The 21,488-nt window shown below is 37.5% G+C and overlaps 1 protein-coding gene across 1 annotated transcript; it reads left to right on the plus strand.

Moving 5' to 3' along the window:
- The first annotated feature begins 2,769 nt into the window (after nucleotides 1-2,769).
- Nucleotides 2,770-14,976, plus strand: tsr1 (TSR1 ribosome maturation factor). The gene is made up of 15 exons (XM_048161255.1): nucleotides 2,770-2,952; nucleotides 3,474-3,577; nucleotides 3,666-3,894; nucleotides 5,055-5,189; nucleotides 5,299-5,747; nucleotides 7,693-7,843; nucleotides 8,655-8,824; nucleotides 10,119-10,339; nucleotides 12,193-12,352; nucleotides 12,462-12,572; nucleotides 12,731-12,863; nucleotides 13,067-13,183; nucleotides 13,279-13,419; nucleotides 13,542-13,616; nucleotides 14,703-14,976. Exons 1-15 carry the CDS (start codon nucleotides 2,835-2,837, stop codon nucleotides 14,879-14,881), a joined length of 2,493 nt encoding a protein of 830 aa, XP_048017212.1. The 5' UTR covers nucleotides 2,770-2,834; the 3' UTR covers nucleotides 14,882-14,976.
- The last annotated feature ends 6,512 nt before the right edge of the window (nucleotides 14,977-21,488 follow it).

Genomic DNA, 21,488 nt, shown 5'->3' on the forward strand with positions numbered 1-21,488 from the left:
TGGGATCAAGATGTGATGCTGGATTTGAACCAGCATGGTTTGAATATGGTATATTTAATTGTGTAAATAACTGTGTGCATTTATGTTTGTTTATTACAAAACAAAAAAGCTAGACATCCTGTTGAAAAGTATTTTTATAGCTCAGTTTTGATATAAAAAAATAAATAAAATTAAAGCATAAATTAAATTCAGTATGACAAATACTACCATGATACTAACAACTATGCTTTACAAATGTACTTAATATGTAAGGATTAGTTCACTTTCGAATAAATTTTCCTGATAATTTACTCAGCCCCATGTCATCCAATATGTTCATGTCTTTCTTTCTTCAGTCGAAAATAAATTAAGGTTTTTGATAAAAACATTCCAGGATTATTCTCCTTATACACTGCGTTCCAAATTATTATGCAATTGACATATCAGTAAGATTTCAGTACAATAAACATTCAGATTTTAGTTTTTCTAAGAAAATGTTTGTTTGTTTATTTATCCATGTCTTTTTAGATAACTGGTATCAATCTCAGACAAAATAATTTGCCAGATCTATGGAAACCCTACTTAGAGGTTGTTCCACATTATTAAGCAAGTCACAGTTCTCATGCAATATGGGGAGGAAGAAAGATCTTTCTGAAGATGAAAAGCATGAAATGGTGCAATGTTGTGCAAAAGGCATGAAAACAACTAATATTGTGTGAAACTGAATGGAGATTATCGAATTATCATAAGATTTGTGAGTGATTGTATTAAAAGGGCAGCTATGAAAAAAGCCAGTGTTGAGCAGCAAACAGGTATTTGAAGCTTCTGGTGTCTCTGGAGTCTCAAGAAGCTCTCCATGCAGGCTGGCAGTTGTGCGTAAAGATGCATTTTAGACACCACTAACCAAACCTAACAAAGAAAAACATTTACAGTGGGTGTAGAAATACATTTTCTAACAGTTTTATTGCTGTGGTGTTTTTTTTGCAGCATGGGATAGTGCATAGTGCATTGTACAATAGTGCATTGTACTATGCACTATCCTCCTTTTTATACCATAGCTGAAAATGGCCAGTTATGAACTCCAAATATCTTGCAAAATTCATTTTAATACCCTCCATCTCACTTCCCAGTATTCCAGGCCAAATCATCACCCACCAGCTCCTTGCTGACGTCGCAGTCTTGTTGGAACATGGTGGCCATTTACCAACCGTCCAGAAATCCATCCATTTAGACCATCCATTGTAGTACGGCATTAGTCAGTGAATAAAACTATTTAAAAATGAGTCTGAGTATGTATTTCTACACCCACTGTAAATGTTTCTCTTTGTGAGGTTTGGTTTGGAGTGGCTGAAATGCATCTTTACGCACAACTGCCAGCCTGCATGTAGAGGTTCTTGAGACTCCAGAGACACCAGAAGCTTCAAATACCTGTTTGCTGCTCAACACTGGCTTTTTTCATAGCTGCCCTTTTAATACAATTAAGTTTTTTGACAGGAACTTTCATTAATAAGCCTTTATCTGACCGAGTTCTGCTGTGCTCTAAATCACTCACAAATCTTATGATAATTCGATAATCTCCATTCAGTTTTCACACAATATTAGTTGTTTTCATGCCTTTTGCACAACATTGCACCATTTCATGCTTTTCACCTTCAGAAAGATCTTTCTTCCTCCCCATATTGCATGAGAACTGTGACTTGCTTAATAATGTGGAACAATCTCTAAGTAGGGTTTCCATAGATCTGGCAAATTATTTTGTCTGAGATTGATTCCAATTATCTAAAAAGACATGGATAAATAAACGAACAAACATTTTCTTAGAAAAACTAAAATCTGAATGTTTATTGTACAGAAATCTTACTGATTTGTCTCTTGCATAATAATTTGGAACGCAGTGTAGTGGACTTCAATGGGCACCAAATGGTTGAAGGTCAAAATTACAGTTTCAGTGCAGCTTCAAAGGGCTTTAAACGATACCAGACGAGGAATAAGGGTCTTATCTAATGAAACGATCGGTCATTTTCGGAAAAAATACGACTGTATATGCTTTATAAACACAAATGATCGCCTTGCACGTGCTTCCGCTTTCCGCATTCTTCAAAAAGCTTACGCTGTATGTCCTATGCCTTCCCTATTCTACTTACGGAACAAACGCGGCGCCAGTTCCGTTTTTTCCGTAAGTAGAATAGGGAAAGGCTAAGGACAGCGTAAGCTTTTTGAAGAATACGAAAATGTGGTTTTGGCGGAAGCACTTGGAAGGCAATCATTTGTTTATATAAAGCATATACATTTACATTTTTTTTTTTAAATGACCAATTGTTTTGCTAGATAAGACCCTTATTACTCATCTGGTATCGTTTAAAGCCCTTTGAAGCTGCACTGAAACTGTAATTTTGACCTTCAACCGTTTGGAGGCCATTGAAGTCCACTATAAAGGAGAATAATCCTGGAATGTTTTCATCAAAAACCTTAATTTCTTTTCAACTGAAGAAAGAAAGACATGAACATCTTGGATGACATGGGGGTGAGTAAATTATCAGGAAATTTTAATTCTGAAGTGAACTAATCCTTTAACAAACACAAAATTGATGTTTTTAACATTATCACATTGTCATAATCTTACTGGTCCTAAAAATCTTTTAAGATAAATTTTGGAAAAATGTCGACTGACCGTTTTCATGAGATTCACTATAAATTTTGCTGAGCCTGAGTCCTTGTATCCACGTTAGGATATTTCAGCTTAACAACAGTAGGTGTCACTCGGGCACTTCATCACTCAGTGGCGATTCTGCAGAAGGAAAGCCAGGCGCGTGGATATGACGTCAATAAAGTTTACATGTGCGGCATGACGGAAAATGGCTGCAGGAGATGAACAGCAGCAGGCTCACAGAGCTGGAGCTTATAAACAGAAAAACAAACAGCACAAGCATGGAAAACACCGAACTAAAGGCGAGATCGGGCGGGAGAACAAGGGTATGTCTGATGGGTTTATTCACAAATATATACGAGCGAACCGTCACGTGGGCAGTGCCTGTCTGACTGAACACGTGTTTAAAGATCCCAGCAGTACTCACTGAGAATGATTACTAGTGAAAAATGTATGTTTGTGTGTGTGAGAATATACATTTTTAGAGAATAGAGAGATAGTGTATACGTTTAACATGCTTTATACTTATACTTTAAACTTATACGTTTGATAACTTTGTCCAAGACAAATGTCCTTAAGGACAAATACAGTAATCTTGAATCTTGAACTTGCTACTCTTAGCTGGTTTAAGCTGGTCTCCCAGCCTGAACACATCAAAGCCCCTCTAAAACCAGCCTGAGAGACCAGCAATCCATCTTAGTCTGGTTCTCATTGATCCTGTTCTTACTTGTAAAGTGTTGATCAATTCTTTGTTATAATCATTATGCAGTGTATTTGTACATCAATACTGATTATATTGGAAACAAAACAGTAAACTTGACCCAGTAGATCTTGTCTATCAAATTAGGTAGAGTTGCTGTCATGGCTCTCACCAAAAAACAGAGAAGAGTGATAAGGAAAATGGACCGCAAAAACAAAGCCAACCAGCTGCGTCGCAACAAAAAAGACTTGGTAATGTGACGTTATTAGACTTCTGCTTGGTTTACAGATTGGCCAATTGATGAGTATCTAATCTCCTTTGGGTTGTTGTTGATGACAGGTGCTGACAGAGAAAAGGAAGCTGGGTAGCAGGGATGGACCCCCTCATCTGGTGGCAGTCATTGGCCTTCATGCAGGAGTGAATGCTGGAGCTGTCAGCAAGATATTGAGAGGTGAAGGAGTTGGTGGCGTGGTGCATGAGGATCAAGGAGTCGCTGGGGCTAAGGACAGTTTTGGTCTTGTTCTACCTCGCTTTAAACAGAGATTCACTTTCTACACGCCTGACACAGGTAACACTTTTAACAAAGGAACAAATGCTGGATTTCATTTCTAACTTCTGACACTACAGTGGTCACAAAGTATTTAGACTTCTTTTTAAATGTTTGAGGTTGGTAAGATTTTTTTAATGAAGTCTTTTATGCTCACCATTACCAAGGTTGCATTTACAGTAGTATTGTGAAATATTATTACGATTTAAAATATCAGTTTTCTATTTGAATGCATTTTAAAATATAATTTTATTCCTGTGATGACAGCTGAATTTTCAGCATCATTACTCCAGTCTTCAGTGTCACATGATCCTTCAGAAATCATTCTAATATGATGATTTGCTGCTCAAGAAACATTTCTAACATTATCAATGTTGAAAACAGTTGTGAAAACTGTGATTTTTTTTTTTTTTTTTTTTTTTTAAATTCTTTTATGCATATGAAAATTTATTTGAAACAGAAATATTTTGTAAAATTATTCATGCTTTTACCATAACATTTGATCAGTGCACCCATCCTAATTGAATAAAACATTAGTGTAGATTTAAGCCACGCTCACTAATGTTTGAATTTAATTGCTTTTGATAACAAAACATTGAACCAAGTGAAAAAAGTGTACTAATTTGATTTTAATTCGAAATTTAATATTTCATTCACTAACCTGTTTAAAATGGTTTACCTGAGAAGTGTGCTTGTGTTTATGGGATGCACAAAATAGAGATTATACAATATATTGGCACTAAAACATTTATCAACTGATATTGGAGATTTTTATTAATTTTACATTTAACTGTATCAGTCGATATTGGATACCTAATTGCGCATGCTAATATTTTCAGCAATGATAAATTAATAACTAAAAAATTGATAACACCGTTAAATGTAATATTTTAGCAAATTTCATAATAAATATATTGTAATGTTGTAAAATTAACTTGTAGCACTTAAAACATTTGTTTTTAATTTTTGTTTTAATTAATTTAGGCAAAGTAGTATAGATTTTCATTATAATTATTATTAAATTTCTTTTGGATAAACTTCACTGGTTTGATCATTTGTTATCAGAGGAAATTACTACTGCTATTTCAAGTGAGCTTTAAGAGTGCAACAATTTTTTTACAGCACTTTTTTGTGTTAAAGGGTTGTAAAATGGGCTGTAAAAATCTTTTGTCTCACTTCAGTTGATATGCATTCACTCCTGGATGTGGCGAAGATTGCAGACAGTTTGGTGTTTGTGTTGGAGTCGACCGAAGGTTGGGACAGCTATGGAGAGTACTGCCTGTCCTGCCTCTTTGCCCAGGGGTTGCCAAGTCATGGTGAGATATGATTGGAAACAATCAATTATACAGTTTACCAGTCATTCTGCACAAATATTTGATGCAAATGTAAAAACGTAACCAATTCTTCTTCCTCTTTGCCCCGCAGCACTGGTGTGTCAGGGAGTGGCCGATCTAGCGGTGAAGAAACGCGCGGACTCTCGGAGAGCGCTTTCTCGTTTGGTAGAGTCTCATTTCCCAGATGCGCGTCTCTTCCCTGTGGACAGTGAGCAGGATGCCACATTATTGCTGAGGCACCTGTCGGCACAGAAACAGAGGCGGCTGGGCTTCCGCTCTCGCCGCTCACACCTGCTGGCTCAGAGAGCCACATATATACCGAACACCAGCCAGAATGGGACAGGGGGCCCAGCCACAGGGTTAGGAACCCTCTGTGTGTCAGGATATGTTCGAGGCTGTCCTCTGCAAGTCAACAGGCTGGTGCATATCACAGGTCACGGAGACTTTCAGCTCAGCCAGATCGATGCTCCTGCAGACCCTCTACCCATAGTGACAGCAGCCCCTCGCCCAGCGAAGCCAGGACGAGACGTAGAGATGACGGTTAGGAGGCTACGTTACTGTTGACTTTTGAAGACTGCAATTTTTTTTGTAATAGAGAAATTATAGTGCAATTTGAGAATAGAGAAATTATAGTGCAACTTTTTTTGGTTAAAAATTATCCAAAATAAATTTTTTGAGCAAGTACATAACCAGACAGTGTTCAAAACTATCTCCTTACTTTAGTAATAATGTTTTGGTAATTTTTTGGGGGAAATTCGAGCATGCCTCTGTTTGCGTCATTACGCCACATCTGTTTACATAAACAACGAGTCCCAGCTAGTAGGCTATATCGCATGTGAGGATGCTGCAGGTGTCGGATCATTTATAGCCTTTTCTCACAGCAGCTGGAATAATTAAACTTATCATTTTGATCGCGGATTGTACGGTATGACAAATTAACGTTAGTGATTAGACTGTACAGAAATCGAAATCTACACCTATATATCTAAAACACACTAAATACACAGTCACGCAATGCTGATGTTGTTAACATTAACAATTTGAGAACAAAGTATAACAATAATAATAATTTGCATGGTTTGATATGAGCTAAGCGAGATTTAATCACCATTGGCAGCGTGATGTATTGTAATGCTTTTTTCTCAGTTGGTCACAACAAAAGTGGCAGATTTGTTACTTGTTCAGATGACATTTCGATGATGATTTTCCAATGAAAAATTTTATTTTGGTCATACTTCCAAGTACAGTATCAACCGGTATGGTGACTGACAGCCACACATTAGATTAATCCGTGCTGAGGAGCCGTAATTCCACAAATAACTGCAATTGCAGGTTTCGAACAGAGCTGGCGACAAAGAGGTGCAACTTACGCACTGCAGCTTTAATTAATTCATTCTTAATTCCAAGTTCAACACCATCTCCTTACTAGGTTCAACAAGCATTGAAAGCAGTTGTTCTCAACTTTTTTGACTCCAATGCCCCCTATTGTCCACAACAATATTAAAAGTCCCCTCCCCACTTAAGGCTTAATGAGGCCATAATATTAATCCTCTTAATTAATGGAAGAATAATGTTCCCCTGAAGGATTAATCAGTGTGGAAACACTTTACAATAAGTTCCCATTAGTTAATGTCAGTTAATGCATTAACTAACACTGAGCAATACATTTGTTACAGTATTTTGTCAATCTTTGTTAAAGGGATAGTTCACCCAAAAATTTAAATTCTGTGATCACTTACTCACCCTCAATTTGTTCCAAACCTTTTCTTCTTTCTTCTGTTGAACAAACAGTTGACGTTAGCCATTGGCTTCCATAGTTTTTTTTTTTTTTCCTTCTATGGAAGTTAGTTAATAAAAATACAAATGTTCATTGTTATTTCATCTGAGGTCCATTAAATATTAACAGATACCTTTAATTTCAATCATGTAGTAAATGTTACAAATTAACATTAGGTGAGATTAATAAATTCTTTAAAATTATTTTTCATTGTTAGTTCATGTTAACTAATGTAGTTAAATAATGTTAACAAATTATTAAGTTCTACCATTATTACTGATTTGAAGGATTAATGATCAGGAGTTTTAAAAAAAATGTTTTATTCACAATTTCTACCTGATGAAATATTTTAGAGCTTGGCATTAGTAGTGTATTCATAAGTATTAATTTACATGACTTGTCCAGGTCTAAAAATCACACTTTTAAAATGAATTAATTTAAACTTCAAAAAGTTTGCTGAGGCCCCCTTGTTGAGAACCACTGAAAACACAGTGAAAACTCGTTGGTCCAAATCCTGGTCCTAATAACTGCATTAAAACTCAGTTGTATTCTGATTGGCTATGATTATGTGCCAACATGTAGCATTTCCACTTTTGTTGTGGATGGACTTATTCATTGATGCTGGAGTGTTGTCACACCTGATTTACTTATTATTTGTAATGTTTATTTATTAAGATTGTAATATCTTTGTCTCTGTATGTCCTGTAGGATGGTGGTGACGGAGATAACAATGGGGATGTTCGAGTGTTGATGAAAGCAGACCCTGAGAAGAGAGAGAGCCTGCAGGCGGAGGCAGAGGTGGACCCCATGGATGGGGAGCAGACGTGGCCCACAGAAGCAGAGCTGGAGGAGGCAGAAGGTACCGTATAACCATGAGCCTTTGAGCCCTGTTCAAACCAGAGTAAATATCGTTAACTAAAACTATCAGAAACCTTTAAACAGTAGATGAAAAACTTTAAATGAAAATGAGAATAGTTGCCTGAAATAAGTTTAGTTTGAAGCACTAAAATTACTAACTGGAGATTAAAAAAAACACAAAAACAAAAATAAATGTAAAAACCTAAATATTGATGATATAAAAAACAAAACAAAAAAGTAAGCTGAAATTCAAAATGTTAGTAAAAACTATAATAGTATTAAAATAATACTTAAAATAACATTGCTTCATGTTAACAGTGACAAATCAATCCGGAAGTCTTTCATTTTTTTTGTGTCCAGTGACTATGCAATTGAGCAACAATGTAATGTGGCGACTGTCAATAGGAGTGAGTCACTGTAGTCAAATGTTGGCAAGACAGAGAACTTAAAGGGTTAGTTCACCCAAAAATGAAAATTTTGTCATTGATTACTCACCCTCATGCCGTTCCACACCAGTAAGACCTTTGTTAATCTTCGGAACACAAATTAAGATATTTTTGTTGAAATCTGATGGCTCAGTGAGGCCTGCATAGCCTCCAAAACCATAACTTTTCATCTTGTTCATGATGTAACGCATTATGCACTGCTGCAACTCGCATACAATTTCTTTAGTGTCAATACATCTAATTTATTATCAGAGTTTTAAAAGATATAGCCAGTTGTGCAGGAATGCCTACTAGTGACCTAAATGAGTCAGTGAGATTATCTTTATGGACAATATGGATGTTGATTTGATGTTTACTTTTGTTCAGAGGCCAGTAAGAACAGGCGAGTGATGAAGGTACCAAAGGGGACGTCTGACTATCAGGCCACATGGATCACTGATAATGCCGAAGAGGAGGATGATGCTGACAGCTGTGATGATGATGATGATGATGATGGGATGATGGAAGATGAAATGGATGATGACAATGAATCTCAGGTGATTTTTTTTATTTTTTATTATTATTATTTTGACACAAGCAGTCACAAGTTTTTGAAGCATTTCCTTTAGAGGAAAAACTAAACAATTACAGCCTCCTCTGCCATAACCAAATATCTACAAACAGGAAACTATTAAAGATGGTCCGCCAAAATAAATCAAACATGAACTGTAAACAAGCATGAACATAGAATGAGGCATGTTCATTTTTTGAAAACGCAGCACCCATTTTACCAGATTTGTAATGAGAATATAAATAAATCTGCAGATTTATTTGAAAAAAGCTTGAATGTCTCCCTGCAGCCATAATAAAAGTTCTGTTGTTTAATGTTTAAAAAAATAAAGAAATAAAAATTAATATTGTAATCTTATTGTTGTTCTGTGAATAAATAATATTGTTATTAATAAATACTCAGTTCATTTTACAGTACAGTAGTATTATTGCAATAGTAATATAATAATAAAATACAACTTTAATAATAAATAAATATTTTAATAATAATTACACCTCACACCCTAGGAAGCAAACAGGGTTTGTTTTTGTTTGTCTGTTGTCATGGCAACCTCCGAGGTGGCAGCAGAAGTCACCAATCAGGTGCGAACTTGCAAAAGAGCGTTAAACCCAAGCACATCTGACTGCCCGATAATGATTGAAGGTCTAAATAAAGTCAGAAGGATGAGATGGAGGGTGGGCACGGTGCGGGCGGAACAGTGCATACGTGACTGTGCACTGTGTGGTGGAGAGGCACTGTTTGTTTTCTCAATATCTGCTGCTTGGCCTTAGTGCCAGGCATCTCAACGCAACAATAGTGTTTGGAGAGGGAGTCCCGAGAGAAGCCTTCTGTCTTCCTGCTCTTTGGACAGAACTTCCTGTCGAGACTTGCGGAGGGGGCGGTCATTTATTTATACCAGCTGGGCTTGAAAGAACAAGGGGAAGCTTGACATGTATGGAAGCTCTGGTCCATTTATTTTCTTTAATCATAATTAGCATGTGTTTGATGTCTTGGGGCGCACCAAAGGAGACTTTTCAATGCAAGATGTTAACAATAGGGAAGTGGTACTACAGATGATTACGGAGATTATTTTTATTACTGCACCTGCAATTGTTCTACAGGTTGACCCCACAGGGGGGTTAATGCACCCCAGCGGTATGTCTTGTCTTTTTCCTATTTCAGCCACTATGCTGTCTGTTTAGTTTACTTCAAAGAAATAGACTGTTTTGTTTGGGTTTGCTAGACTCTATGTGGATGAATGTCTAGAGAAATGTTTTTACATGCTTTTCTTCCTCTCCAAGGATGCTGGATCTGAATGCGCATCCGAAGGAGATGATGACGACGGGGAAGAAGAAGAGGAGGAGATCAGTTCCACCGGACGCACCGGAGTCGATCAGAAGTATGACGAAGACATTGATGAGGCTGAGGAGGGAGAGGGGCTGAGGAGATACAGAGAGGCACGTGCCAATGAGATGTTCCCCGATGAAGTCGACACTCCCCTAGATGTACCAGCCAAGACACGGTACGACCCATGACAGTTCCAACAATGTATCTGTCCATGTTAGATTTTAAAGGCATAGTTTACCTAAAAAATTGAACTTTTTGTTTTATTTTACTTGCCATCATGTTGTTCCAACCCCTGTGTTTTTTGTTTTGTCAGTGGAACACAAAAGTAAATAAGCTCTTTTCCATGCAGTTCATGATTTCCATTAGGGATGAGTATGTATTAAAGGTGCCATCGAACATTTTTGTACAAGATGTAATATAAGTCTAAGGTGTCCCCTGAATGTGTCTGTGAAGTTTCAGCTCAAAATACCCCATAGATTTTTTTTTTATAAATTTTTTTAACTGCCTATTTTGGGGCATAATTAGAAATGCGCCGATTCAGGGTTGCGGCCCCTTTAAATGCTCACGCTCCCCGCCCACGGAGCTCACGCTTGCCTTTAACAGCATAAACAAAGTTCACACAGCTAATATAACCCTCAAAATGGATCTTTACAAAGTGTTCGCCATGCATACTGCATGCATGCGCCGGATTATGTGAGTATTGTATACTGTTATATTGTTTACATTTGAGTTTGAGGCTGTGCTCCGTGGCTAAAGCTAACATTACACACTGTTGGAGAGATTTATAAAGAATGAAGATGTGTTTATGCATTATACAGACTGCAAGTGTTTAATAATGAAAATAGCGACGGCTCTTGTCTCTGTGAATACAGTAAGAAACGATGGTAACTTTAACCACATTTAACAGTACATTAGCAACATGCTAACGAAACATTTAGAAAGACAATTTACAAATATCACTAAAAATATCATGATATCATGGATCATGTCAGTTATTGCTCCATCTGCCATTTTTCGCTGTTGTCCTTGCTTGATTACCTAGTCTGATGATTCAGCTGTGCACATCCAGACGTTCTGCCCTTGTCTAATGCCTCGATCATGGGCTGGCATATGCAAATATTGGGGGCGTACATATTAATGATCCCGACTGTTACGTAACAGTCGGTGTTATGTTGAGATTCGCCTGTTCTTCGGAGGTCTTATAAACAAATGAGATTTATATAAGAAGGAGGAAGCAATGGAGTTTGAGACTCACTGTATGTCATTTCCATGTACTGAACTCTTGTTATTCAACAATGCCAAGATAAATTCAATTTTTAAATCTAGGGCACCTTTAAAATTGGCTGTTACCGATAAATCGATAATTGTTTCCAAGGTATGGTAAGGTCAATATTAAAATTCAGTACTGTTTTGCTGAAGTAAATGAAAAATAAAGCACTAAACACAAAAATCAGTCATTTTAAATGCTACAAGTGATAATCTAATATAGGCTAATAACCGACATGATACTGATATATTGTGCACCCCTAGTTGACTGTGCTGTCAAACTCCAAATAGACAGAAAGCACTATAAAGGTCTATAAAGGTAAAAATATGGAGTCCGTAAGACTTTTTAAAAATATATTTTTGAAAGAAGTCTCTAATTAAAATTAATTTGATCAAAAATACAGTAAAAATGTAATATTGTGAAATATCATCACAAATTAAAATATTAATAATAATTTAAACTTTTTAAAAGTTTATTGCTGTGAAGCTGAATTTTCAGCATCATTATTCCAGTCTTCATTTCCCCATGATCCTTCAAAAATCATTCTAATATGCTGATTTGATGTTTGGTAATACATTTTTTTTCAGGAATATTTGTTGAATAAAAAGTTCAAAAGAACAGCATTTATTTATTCTCTTTACTGTCAATTTTGATCAATTTAATGCATCTTTGCTGGATAAAAGTATTAATTTCTTTAAAACAAATGCCAGACCTTTGAACAGTAATGTACACAAGGTTTCTACCCTGTTCTGCATGTTCAGGTTCCAGAGGTACAGAGGTCTGAAGAGTTTCCGTTCCTCCCCATGGGACCCCCTGGAGAACTTGCCTCCCAACTACTCACGCATCTACCAATTCCAGAACTTTGAGCGCATGCGTCGCCGAATATTAGCAGATGCTGCTAGCGAGGATGAAGGAGCGATGGTTTGTAAGGGGGGGAAAGGGGTGTTGGCTAGAGAGTTCTAGTTTTTTTCTAGGTTTTACTGTTTACTCAAGGAATTTGTTTGGAAATGTCCATCTTTTATTCCTGCAGGTAGGCTGGTATGTGACTCTTCATATTGCGGACGTTCCTCCCTCAGTAATGGAGAGCTTCCTGACCGGCAAACCATTAGTGCTGGTGTCCCTGCTACCACATGAACAGAAGGTACTTACAGCCTAGAAGATTCTCAGACATTTTAAGTGACTAACAAAGGGTAAAATTTTGTAGTGACGTTTGATTTTTGAAATACAGTTGTACTACTCAGTTTAAATGCTTCTGCACAAGTAATTATAGTCCTTATTGAAATGGTCGTCTCTTTGCAGATGTCAGTGATGCATATGTTGGTGCGGCAGCACCCGAGCAACACAGAACCCATCAAGTCTAAAGAAGAGCTTGTGTTTCAGTGTGGTTTCAGGCGCTTCAGAGCTTCAGCCATCTTCTCACAGCACACTTCTGGTAATAATAGCCTAAAGAGAGCATCATGTTTTTCAGAGGATTTCTTTTTTAGCAGGGCCTTTCAAAATGTTTTATGCCACAGACCCCTAAATATGATGTTCCCTTTGTGAGGAACCCCTTTCCCAACTGATAACATAAAAATACAGGGTTGAATCTCATTAAATGCCATTAATGATAGTAAATCTGTTTTTCTATATCCTCAGCTGATAAACACAAGTTGGAGCGATTCCTGCGTCCTGATGCTCCTACAGTGATGTCTGTCTATGCCCCCATTACCTTCCCCACAGCTGGTGTCCTGGTCTTCAAACAGAGAGACAATGGTGGGGAGAATCAGACACAACATTTGATTAAAAAAGAGAACGGCCTTCACCAGTACAGCATGTGGTTTAGCTTTTTTGTTTTACCTTTACCACAGGTATGCAGGACCTGGTGGCCACAGGTTGTCTTTTAAGCTGCGACCCTCGGCGTGTGGTGTTGAAGAGAATCGTGCTGAGTGGACACCCTTTCAAAATCAATCGGCGCTCTGCTGTGGTCCGTTACATGTTCTTCAACAGAGGTGAGAAGGAGGCGTTAAGTCATTTCCTCTGTTTATCTTCAGATGGGTGTGTGGTGTTAAATCAGTCATTCTATTGAGATCTAACATGCGAGTCCAACATTAAAGCATTTCTTTTTTTGCAGATGATATTCTGTGGTTTAAGCCAGTAGAACTACGTACAAAATGGGGACGAAGAGGACACATCAAGGAAGCTTTAGGTAAAGGAAAAAAAAACTACTAGCAGTTAAATTTACTAGCAGTTAGACTTTTCTCAAATTATTATTCAATTTTCAACCATTTAGATCACAGAACCTTTTTGCGTAATGACAATGATTATAATTGTACTATTATTATTAATTCTATGTTCTAAAAAAAAACTTTTATTAACAACAACAACAAAAAACTCTTAGAAGGGCTTCATTTATTCTCATTTATTAGGCCCCCACTAAATGTAGGTCCACCTCTGCACATAAAGACCCGACTTTGAATCCCAATTCTTGGTTCGTTTAGCATTATATTTCTTTTTACCTTTGAAGTAACTACAACCCATAGCTTCCCTATTAATAGAGAGATGCTACACAGGCAAGTAGGAACAATTCACACATGCAATCGCTATCTCATTAATACATTCAAATAAATGTAATATTATTTATTACTGTGCTAATTTATCTGTATCTGATTTCAAAAGAGCAGAAATCTGTAAGAAATGTTATGACCAATGGACAAAATAACTGATGAAAGGGAACTGTTATATCGGAGCAATAGCACTGTGGGTATGGAATTCCAAAGGTGCCATAATAATACATTTGTCGCAGCTGTACACAAGGCGACCAAAATTCAAGTCCCACTTCAAGCTTTGGGCTTTCTCAAGCCAACATCAAAGTCTGTTTACGAACTTTAGCTTCTAGTTGTTGTTGTTATTATTATTCTAATTGATTTTATCAGTAAAACAATTAAGCTTATAACAATAAAGATTATCACAATTAATAATAGTAGTAGTAATGTTTTATCATAAATTTTTTTAAATATTTGAAATATTAAACACTTACTTAAATGTAATTAAAACAATAATAATAATTATAATAATATTTGTTATTCATGTTTTATTGTTATAGTCTAATGTTTCTTTAGTTATTTTAATCAAATTCAGAAATAAAACTGATTTTGGATATTTATGAAAAAAGTAATCCATGTTGTTTGTAAATAATATTGGTAAGAAAGTGAAAAAAGTACATTCTTAAAAAATGGGCAATTTTGGGAAGTATTTAAAGTATTTTACAACAGTTTTATTTCTTCTTTTGCAGGCACTCACGGCCACATGAAGTGCGTATTTGACAGTCAGCTGCGCTCTCAGGACACAGTGCTGATGAATCTGTATAAAAGGGTGTATCCTCGCTGGACCTACGACCCTTATGTCTCCGCCCCTCTGCCTTGGGTCAAGAGAGAGGAGCCACCGGCATATTCTGACATTGACATGGACTAGAGGCAGGAGGTTTTGAACTGAAAGCAATGGAAGCATAACATGACACAGCTACTCAGATATTGAACTTTAATTGACAAATAAATGTCTATATACAATTTCTGTGCTTGTTTGAGTGTTCTTAAAGCATTTCCCATAAAGTTTCATTTTGATCAAGTCCCTCAGTGACCACTAGATGGCAAACACGTATTAAAGTGAAAATGGTTTCCTTCCACAGAGGACGAGTTTGACATTCTGGGACGTTTTTAACCAATGTCAGTACAAACATAATGGCATTCGTTATTTACAGCCTCAGGTTGACAAATTAACCCGTGAAATGATTTCTCAGACACAAAAATGTTTGTTAACCAGTAAACGCATCCTTAGCAGTGACAGAAGACTGAACTAAATTCTTGCCTAAACCCAAAGTGAGAGTGTCTTCTTGAGGAAGGCAGTGGCGAAAACCCGCATCTAAACTCTCATTGTAAATACTGTCATTGCAATCTTTTATTTCTCATAATTTAGCTCAAACCAAACCTCACGCTGGAATATATTATCTCCCTCAAGTATGTCCTCAACAACAACAGCAGCCCTTACTTTCCTCTGGCTGCCATCGTTCAGAATCGCTGGCAACGGCGAGGGATGATTATCGCTGGTGAGCGAATGCATAGCGACCATAATTTACACTGCAATGCTGCCATATGCAGATGACGGTGAGGTTCTATGGGCCTTCATGGCTCAGATGGAGCGTGTATGTGTGCCGTCTGCGCTGTTATTCTCTTTCATTCCTACAGACTCTTCCACCACTCCCTCTCCCTGGTGGTTCCCTGACCTGAAGCCCCCTTTTCACCACCATCTACACTCTCTCACACAGGGAGTGTGACCCTCTGTTGTTTTCTCGCCGGATCCCCAAATGTTTTACAGTTCTCTTTCTCTTTCACTCTCTCTCTCTCTCTCTACCCCCTCCCCTCACTCTTTTGCTCTTCTGAGAAACAATGATTTATGAATTGTAATATTTATCATAAAACAGTGCTCTCGCATGCTTGCAGCTACATGATTCATCCCCAGGTTCTGTTGGGACCACACCACAGACGCATGCCAATATGTCTGGGAAAAGAGAAGGTGAAGCTTTGGGCTCAGAAAACACAATGTGATCCAAGAAACGGGGTATCAAAAGTTCAATATGTACATTTTTATCCTGTGCTGTGAATTTGATTATGGTGGAAAAAGTCAAATAATGATAAAACAATCGCACTAGGGTAATACTTCTTTATTGCCTAGGGGTGCACTCGAAGCTCTGGACGGTTAAGTCGAGGCACTCCATTTATTTTCTCGTTCATTTTTTAAGCCATAGTGCACCGGGGGCATTGAGCGGGGATGTGTTAAACACATCTTGTTTAAAGCTGAATGGGGTGTGGTATGCCTGGCCAAATGTTCATGATTCTAGAGGAAATCTAATCCTCCCACGCTGAAGATTGTCCTTAAAAGAAATATTCCGGGTTCAATAAAAGTTAAGCTCAGTCGACAGCGTTTGTGGCGTAATGTTGATTACCAGAAAAATTCATTTTGACTAGCCTCTCGTTTTCTTGTTTAAAAAAAGCACAAATCTGAGTTACAGTGAGGCACTTGCATTGAAAGTCAATGGTAGCAATCTGTAAACGTTAAAACACTTTAAAATTTCAGTAGTATAGTCACAAAACATAATATGCATGATGACATGATTTTTAGTGTGAAAAATGGTCTTACTGAAATCACGTGACTCTGGCAGTTTGATACGCGCTCCGAACCACTGATTCGAAACAAAAGATTCGTAAAGCTTCGAAGCTTCATGAAGCAGTGTTTTGAAATGGCCCATCACTAGATATTGTTGAATAAAGTCGTTATTTTGTTGTTTTGGCGCACAAAAAGTATTCTCGTCTCTTCATAACTTTAAGGTTGAACCACTGAACTCATATGAACTGTTTTAAGTAGCTTTATGGGCATTTGAAAGAATTATCTTGATGTCAATGGAGGCCTCACTGAGCCATCGGATTTCATCAAAAAAATCAAAATTTGTGTTCTGAGGATGAATGAAGGTCTTACGGGTGTGGAATGACATGAGGGTGAGTAATTAATGACAGAATTTTCATTTTTGGGAGAACTAACCCTTTAAACACAGAAATGTTACTGTGATGCTTATAAATTTATAAAAGCACTTATTAATTCTTCTGTTAAATATTGAGCTGTAAAATTGTTCTAATTATTTTTAAGGTTGTTTTAGGGTTTTCGTTATATTATCATGCCAACGAAGTTGTTAAATTGTCAAAGTTGTAAACTTTAAACAGAAAAGGTTAGTGTGTTTTTTACGCTAAAATCATATGTTTTGTGGCTTTACTTTTTGAAACAGTGAGTATTTCAATGCTTATGAATTGGCCCAATTCACTTCCATTGCAGTGCCTATACTGTAACATTGATTTCTTTTTTTCCCCCAAAGAAAACAAGGGACATGTCAAAATAATTATTTGTGGTAATCAGCTTTATGCCACAAATAATGTGAACTGAGCTATTTGTATTGACCCCTGAATATTCCTCTAAAAACATGTGTGGAATGTGATTTTTCGAGTTTTTCCTCCACTTGAGCCCCACCGCGTACCAGAAACATCCGCTTGGGATTAACGTGGAAATGTTGAATTGTGTCTTGGCTGATCGAAAGCAAAATGTTTGTGACAGTGAGGGACAAACTACATGGAGGTATATTGGACAGCGCTCAGATGAGCATGTGATTGGTTTTGACCACAGTCAGAAGGAGTTAACGCTAGTGGCTTGGGGCCGCTTGGACCAGGAATGTCCTGTGGTTCCCAGTTCACTGCCACCACACACAGCTGGATCCCACTGAAGACATAATGGGTAAGAGATTTTTCCATTGGAAGAGGAAAGAGAATTAAAAAAAAAAAAGTAGAGAGAGAGATGGATTGCAGGGGAGGAAGAGATAAGAGGAGAACCACTGAGTGTTTAAATTGAATGTAAAACAGAGATTGTGCAGGAGTATAATTTAAGTGCTGCTCAGTTGGGAAAACAAGAATAAGCAAATATGTTTGAGAAGAGGAGGAGGAGGGGGATGGAGGGGTGTGAGAAGGAGATGGAGAGCTAGAGTGGCTGGCGTTTATGGATAGCAGATGTGGCGCTGTGGGATTTTGGCAGGGGCCAATGGTGCCTGAGTCCTGCACTGGCTGGGTGGCACCAGGGTGAGAGCGAGGTCAGCGCACCGCAGCACACAGCCCATAAAACACCGCAAGAGAGACACACACACAGAGGGCCGCAAGCATGGGACGGCAATATGGCACAGAGCATGCAATACTGGAGCAACAGCTCAAGAGAAAATATAAAGAAAAAAAAACCTATGAAATTATGATCTATCCACTCACATGTAAGGGTTTAAATCAATATCATATTTACATGTCATTTCTGTGTCACATGCCAAACAGTATTGAAAAAATAATAGTTGAATCCTAATACTATCTGCTGCACACAAAGAACATCTTTCTTGACCACTAAAGTATAGTACCTTCTATAAATATGCAGGTGTCTAGCATAAATACAATCTGTTGTTATGAAAGCATTTCCTTTGCTTGAGACAGCAATTTATAGATACTAACTTTAGTGCATGATTAGAAATGTTAGAAAAATATTTTCATTAATGTCTTTTAAATATCGCATTGTGATACCAAATCTAAAAAGTTCAATTTAAACATTTTTAAGTTAGCCTTTGTTAGCATGCTAACAGTTTAGCCTTGTCTAGCCTTTTAAAATGGCTTAGTAAAAACACACAAGTCAAACATAAAACTACTAAGCTTAGTTCTTTTGATTAGCTAGAACAAGATATCATGATAACACGCTATGTTTTCAATCGCTGAGGAAGGATCTTGCATAATACCGACATTTTCAAATATAGCGACTTTTTCCTGTGATGGCAAAGCTGATTTTTCAGCAGCCATTACTCCAGTCTGTCACATGATCCTTCAGGGATCATGCTAATATGCTGATTTGGTGCTCAAGAAACATTTATTGTGATCAAAGTTGTGAAAACAGTGCTGCTTAATATTTTTATGGAAACCCTGTTACATTGTGTCAGGATTCTTTGATGAATAAAAGGTTCAAAAGAACAGCATTTATTTGAAATGGGAATCTTTTGTAGCATTACAAATGTCTTTACTGTCACGAATGTAAGAAAAGCGCTACTGATACACTTCGTATTCTTCTGTTATTTCTTATTAGGCACCCTTTTCTTGCCACATCTACTTGTCTCAACCATAACCTCTCAAAATTCCTCAGTAAAATCAAACATCCTGTCATTTTCTGTACACTCGCTCTCCCTTTATCTCTTTCTGTCTTTCTCGCTGACTTGTTCCCCCTTCCCTCTCCCCTTACCCTGGTCCTGACTCCCTGGTTCCTGGGGCCTGGCCAAGGCGTGTGTCCCCGAAGGAGCCAGTGAGGAGATGGAGAGAGGGGGCAGAGCAGGGGCTGAGAGACAGGCTCCAAAACCACAGCTGCGGCAGCCCTGCCTCGCCTTCCTCTCTCCTGTCCTCTCTCTCTCACTTCACTTGAGTTTGCGAGGAGCTGGCCTGGCACACGCCCCAGCTCTGCCATTAATCAGAGGAGAGGGGTAGTGTGTGTGTTTGTGCTGATAGAGAACTGGCTGGAACGGGGGTGGTATGGAGACCAGGACCTCCCAACAAAGCAGTGGAGTTCACCCAGCGAGCGAACAGGGGAGGGAGTCTGACAGACAAAAAGCCTGGTGCGCAGATCGTGACTCTTCGGCGAGAGAGACGGAGATGAGATAGACGAGGAGAAGTTGGATGCGTTTAGGTGAGGCGTGCGGGAGTGCGAGGGAACAGGCTAGCGGAAATGGACCTGGGGTCCGCTGAGGAGGAAGAGAGGAGATCCAACATTCTGTCTATCAATGCATATAAACATGGAAAATCTCATGGTTCAATGCAAACAGCTGTAGAATGTGAACTTTTCTCTCATTAAGGCAACTCAGTGAAAAGAGTTGGCCACAGTGCATTACGCTCGTGGTTAATGCATATCCCAGATACCAGGCCTGAACCGCTGCCCAAGGTCTCGGTGCATTACTGTACCACACAAATCAAAGCTGCTATACGGAATGAAATTAAATACAGTTCTAGTCAAACGTTTGGACGCACCTGACTGGATTTATGTTCTTAATGAAACTTTTCATCGGAAGGCTTATGCTTATATTTTTGTAAATAAATGTAAATTATGCTTCTGTACGAATTTCTTTGCTTAACTAAAACTGGTATTTTTTTTTTTAATATAGTTGGAATGGATAGTGTGGGAAAAGCAGCCAACAAGTGCTCAGCATACATGGAAACTACTATATAAAATGCATCCCATTATGCACCTCATGAAGTTAGTGAAGAGAATGAACGGAATGTGCTGGGAGTCTGGGGAACACAAAAAAAATATAGAAAAATTTGATTTAAAAATGTATTATTGTGTAAAAATGTATTGATAAATTATATGTAAAGATCCATTTATACAATGAAAAATAAAAAAAATATATATAAATAAATAATACATAACACTTTTATCCTACACTAACACTATTTATCTTAATTCAATAATCTATTATTAGTATTATTTACAACTTTTTTCTAACAATAAAACAATTTATTATTATTATTACTATTATTAGTAGTAAGACTGACTGCAAATTCCATTCATTCTCTTAACTTAATTTCACGAGGTGCATGTTTCAAACAGTATTTTCCATGTACACTGAGCACTTGTTTGACAATATCCATTCTAAATCATATCTAAAAAAATAATAAATGCAATTTCAGTTTAGCAAAGAAATTCATGCTAAAGATAAATAGTGTTATAGTATTAGATAAAAATGTTAAAAATAATAAAAACTAGTTTAAATAATAAAAAAGTTGTAAATAATAATACTTATAATAGATTATTGATTTAAAATAAATAGTGTTAATGTTGGATAAAGGTGTTAAATAATATGTGTGTATGTTTTTTATTTTTCATTGTATAAATAGATCTTTATACTTAAAAATGTATAGCTGCCATTATATTTTAGGAAGGGTGGGTGCTTTGAAGAAGAGAGTTTTGATTTGTTTGTTTTGGTGACTTTACTATTATTCTAAGATGTGTAATAGCAGCTATAGTCACAATAAAGAATCTGCAGGTGTGTCCAAACTTTTGATTGGTAGTTTATGTTGAAACTACCTTGTACCCTATGGGTCTATCCAACAGGAAAAATGCTGGAGGCAGATTCACCCCAACTAAGAGTGCTGCATTAGAACGGATTTATATATAATGCCTTTTTGATTGGACATGATAGGTGCCCTAGTTGTTGTGCGAGACTGATTATACCTCAGAGTGCATTTTGCGCATATTAGATTGGACAATGTTAACATGTGACTGGTAAATGAGGGCAGACATTCTCTATTACAGCACGGGGACAGGTCCCTAAAGGAAAATGGTTCACACAAAGTCCACAAGCCCATTCTTCCCCTGATTATCCAGGTGGGAGTGAAATATAAAAAAAAAACCCAAAGCACTTCCAACCTGCTCCCCCACCCCCACTGGGCCTCCCTGCATGCCTGTCTGCTGACAT

This window comes from Megalobrama amblycephala, linkage group LG16 (assembly GCF_018812025.1).
Source record: "Megalobrama amblycephala isolate DHTTF-2021 linkage group LG16, ASM1881202v1, whole genome shotgun sequence".
In the NCBI taxonomy this organism is placed as follows: domain Eukaryota; kingdom Metazoa; phylum Chordata; class Actinopteri; order Cypriniformes; family Xenocyprididae; genus Megalobrama; species Megalobrama amblycephala.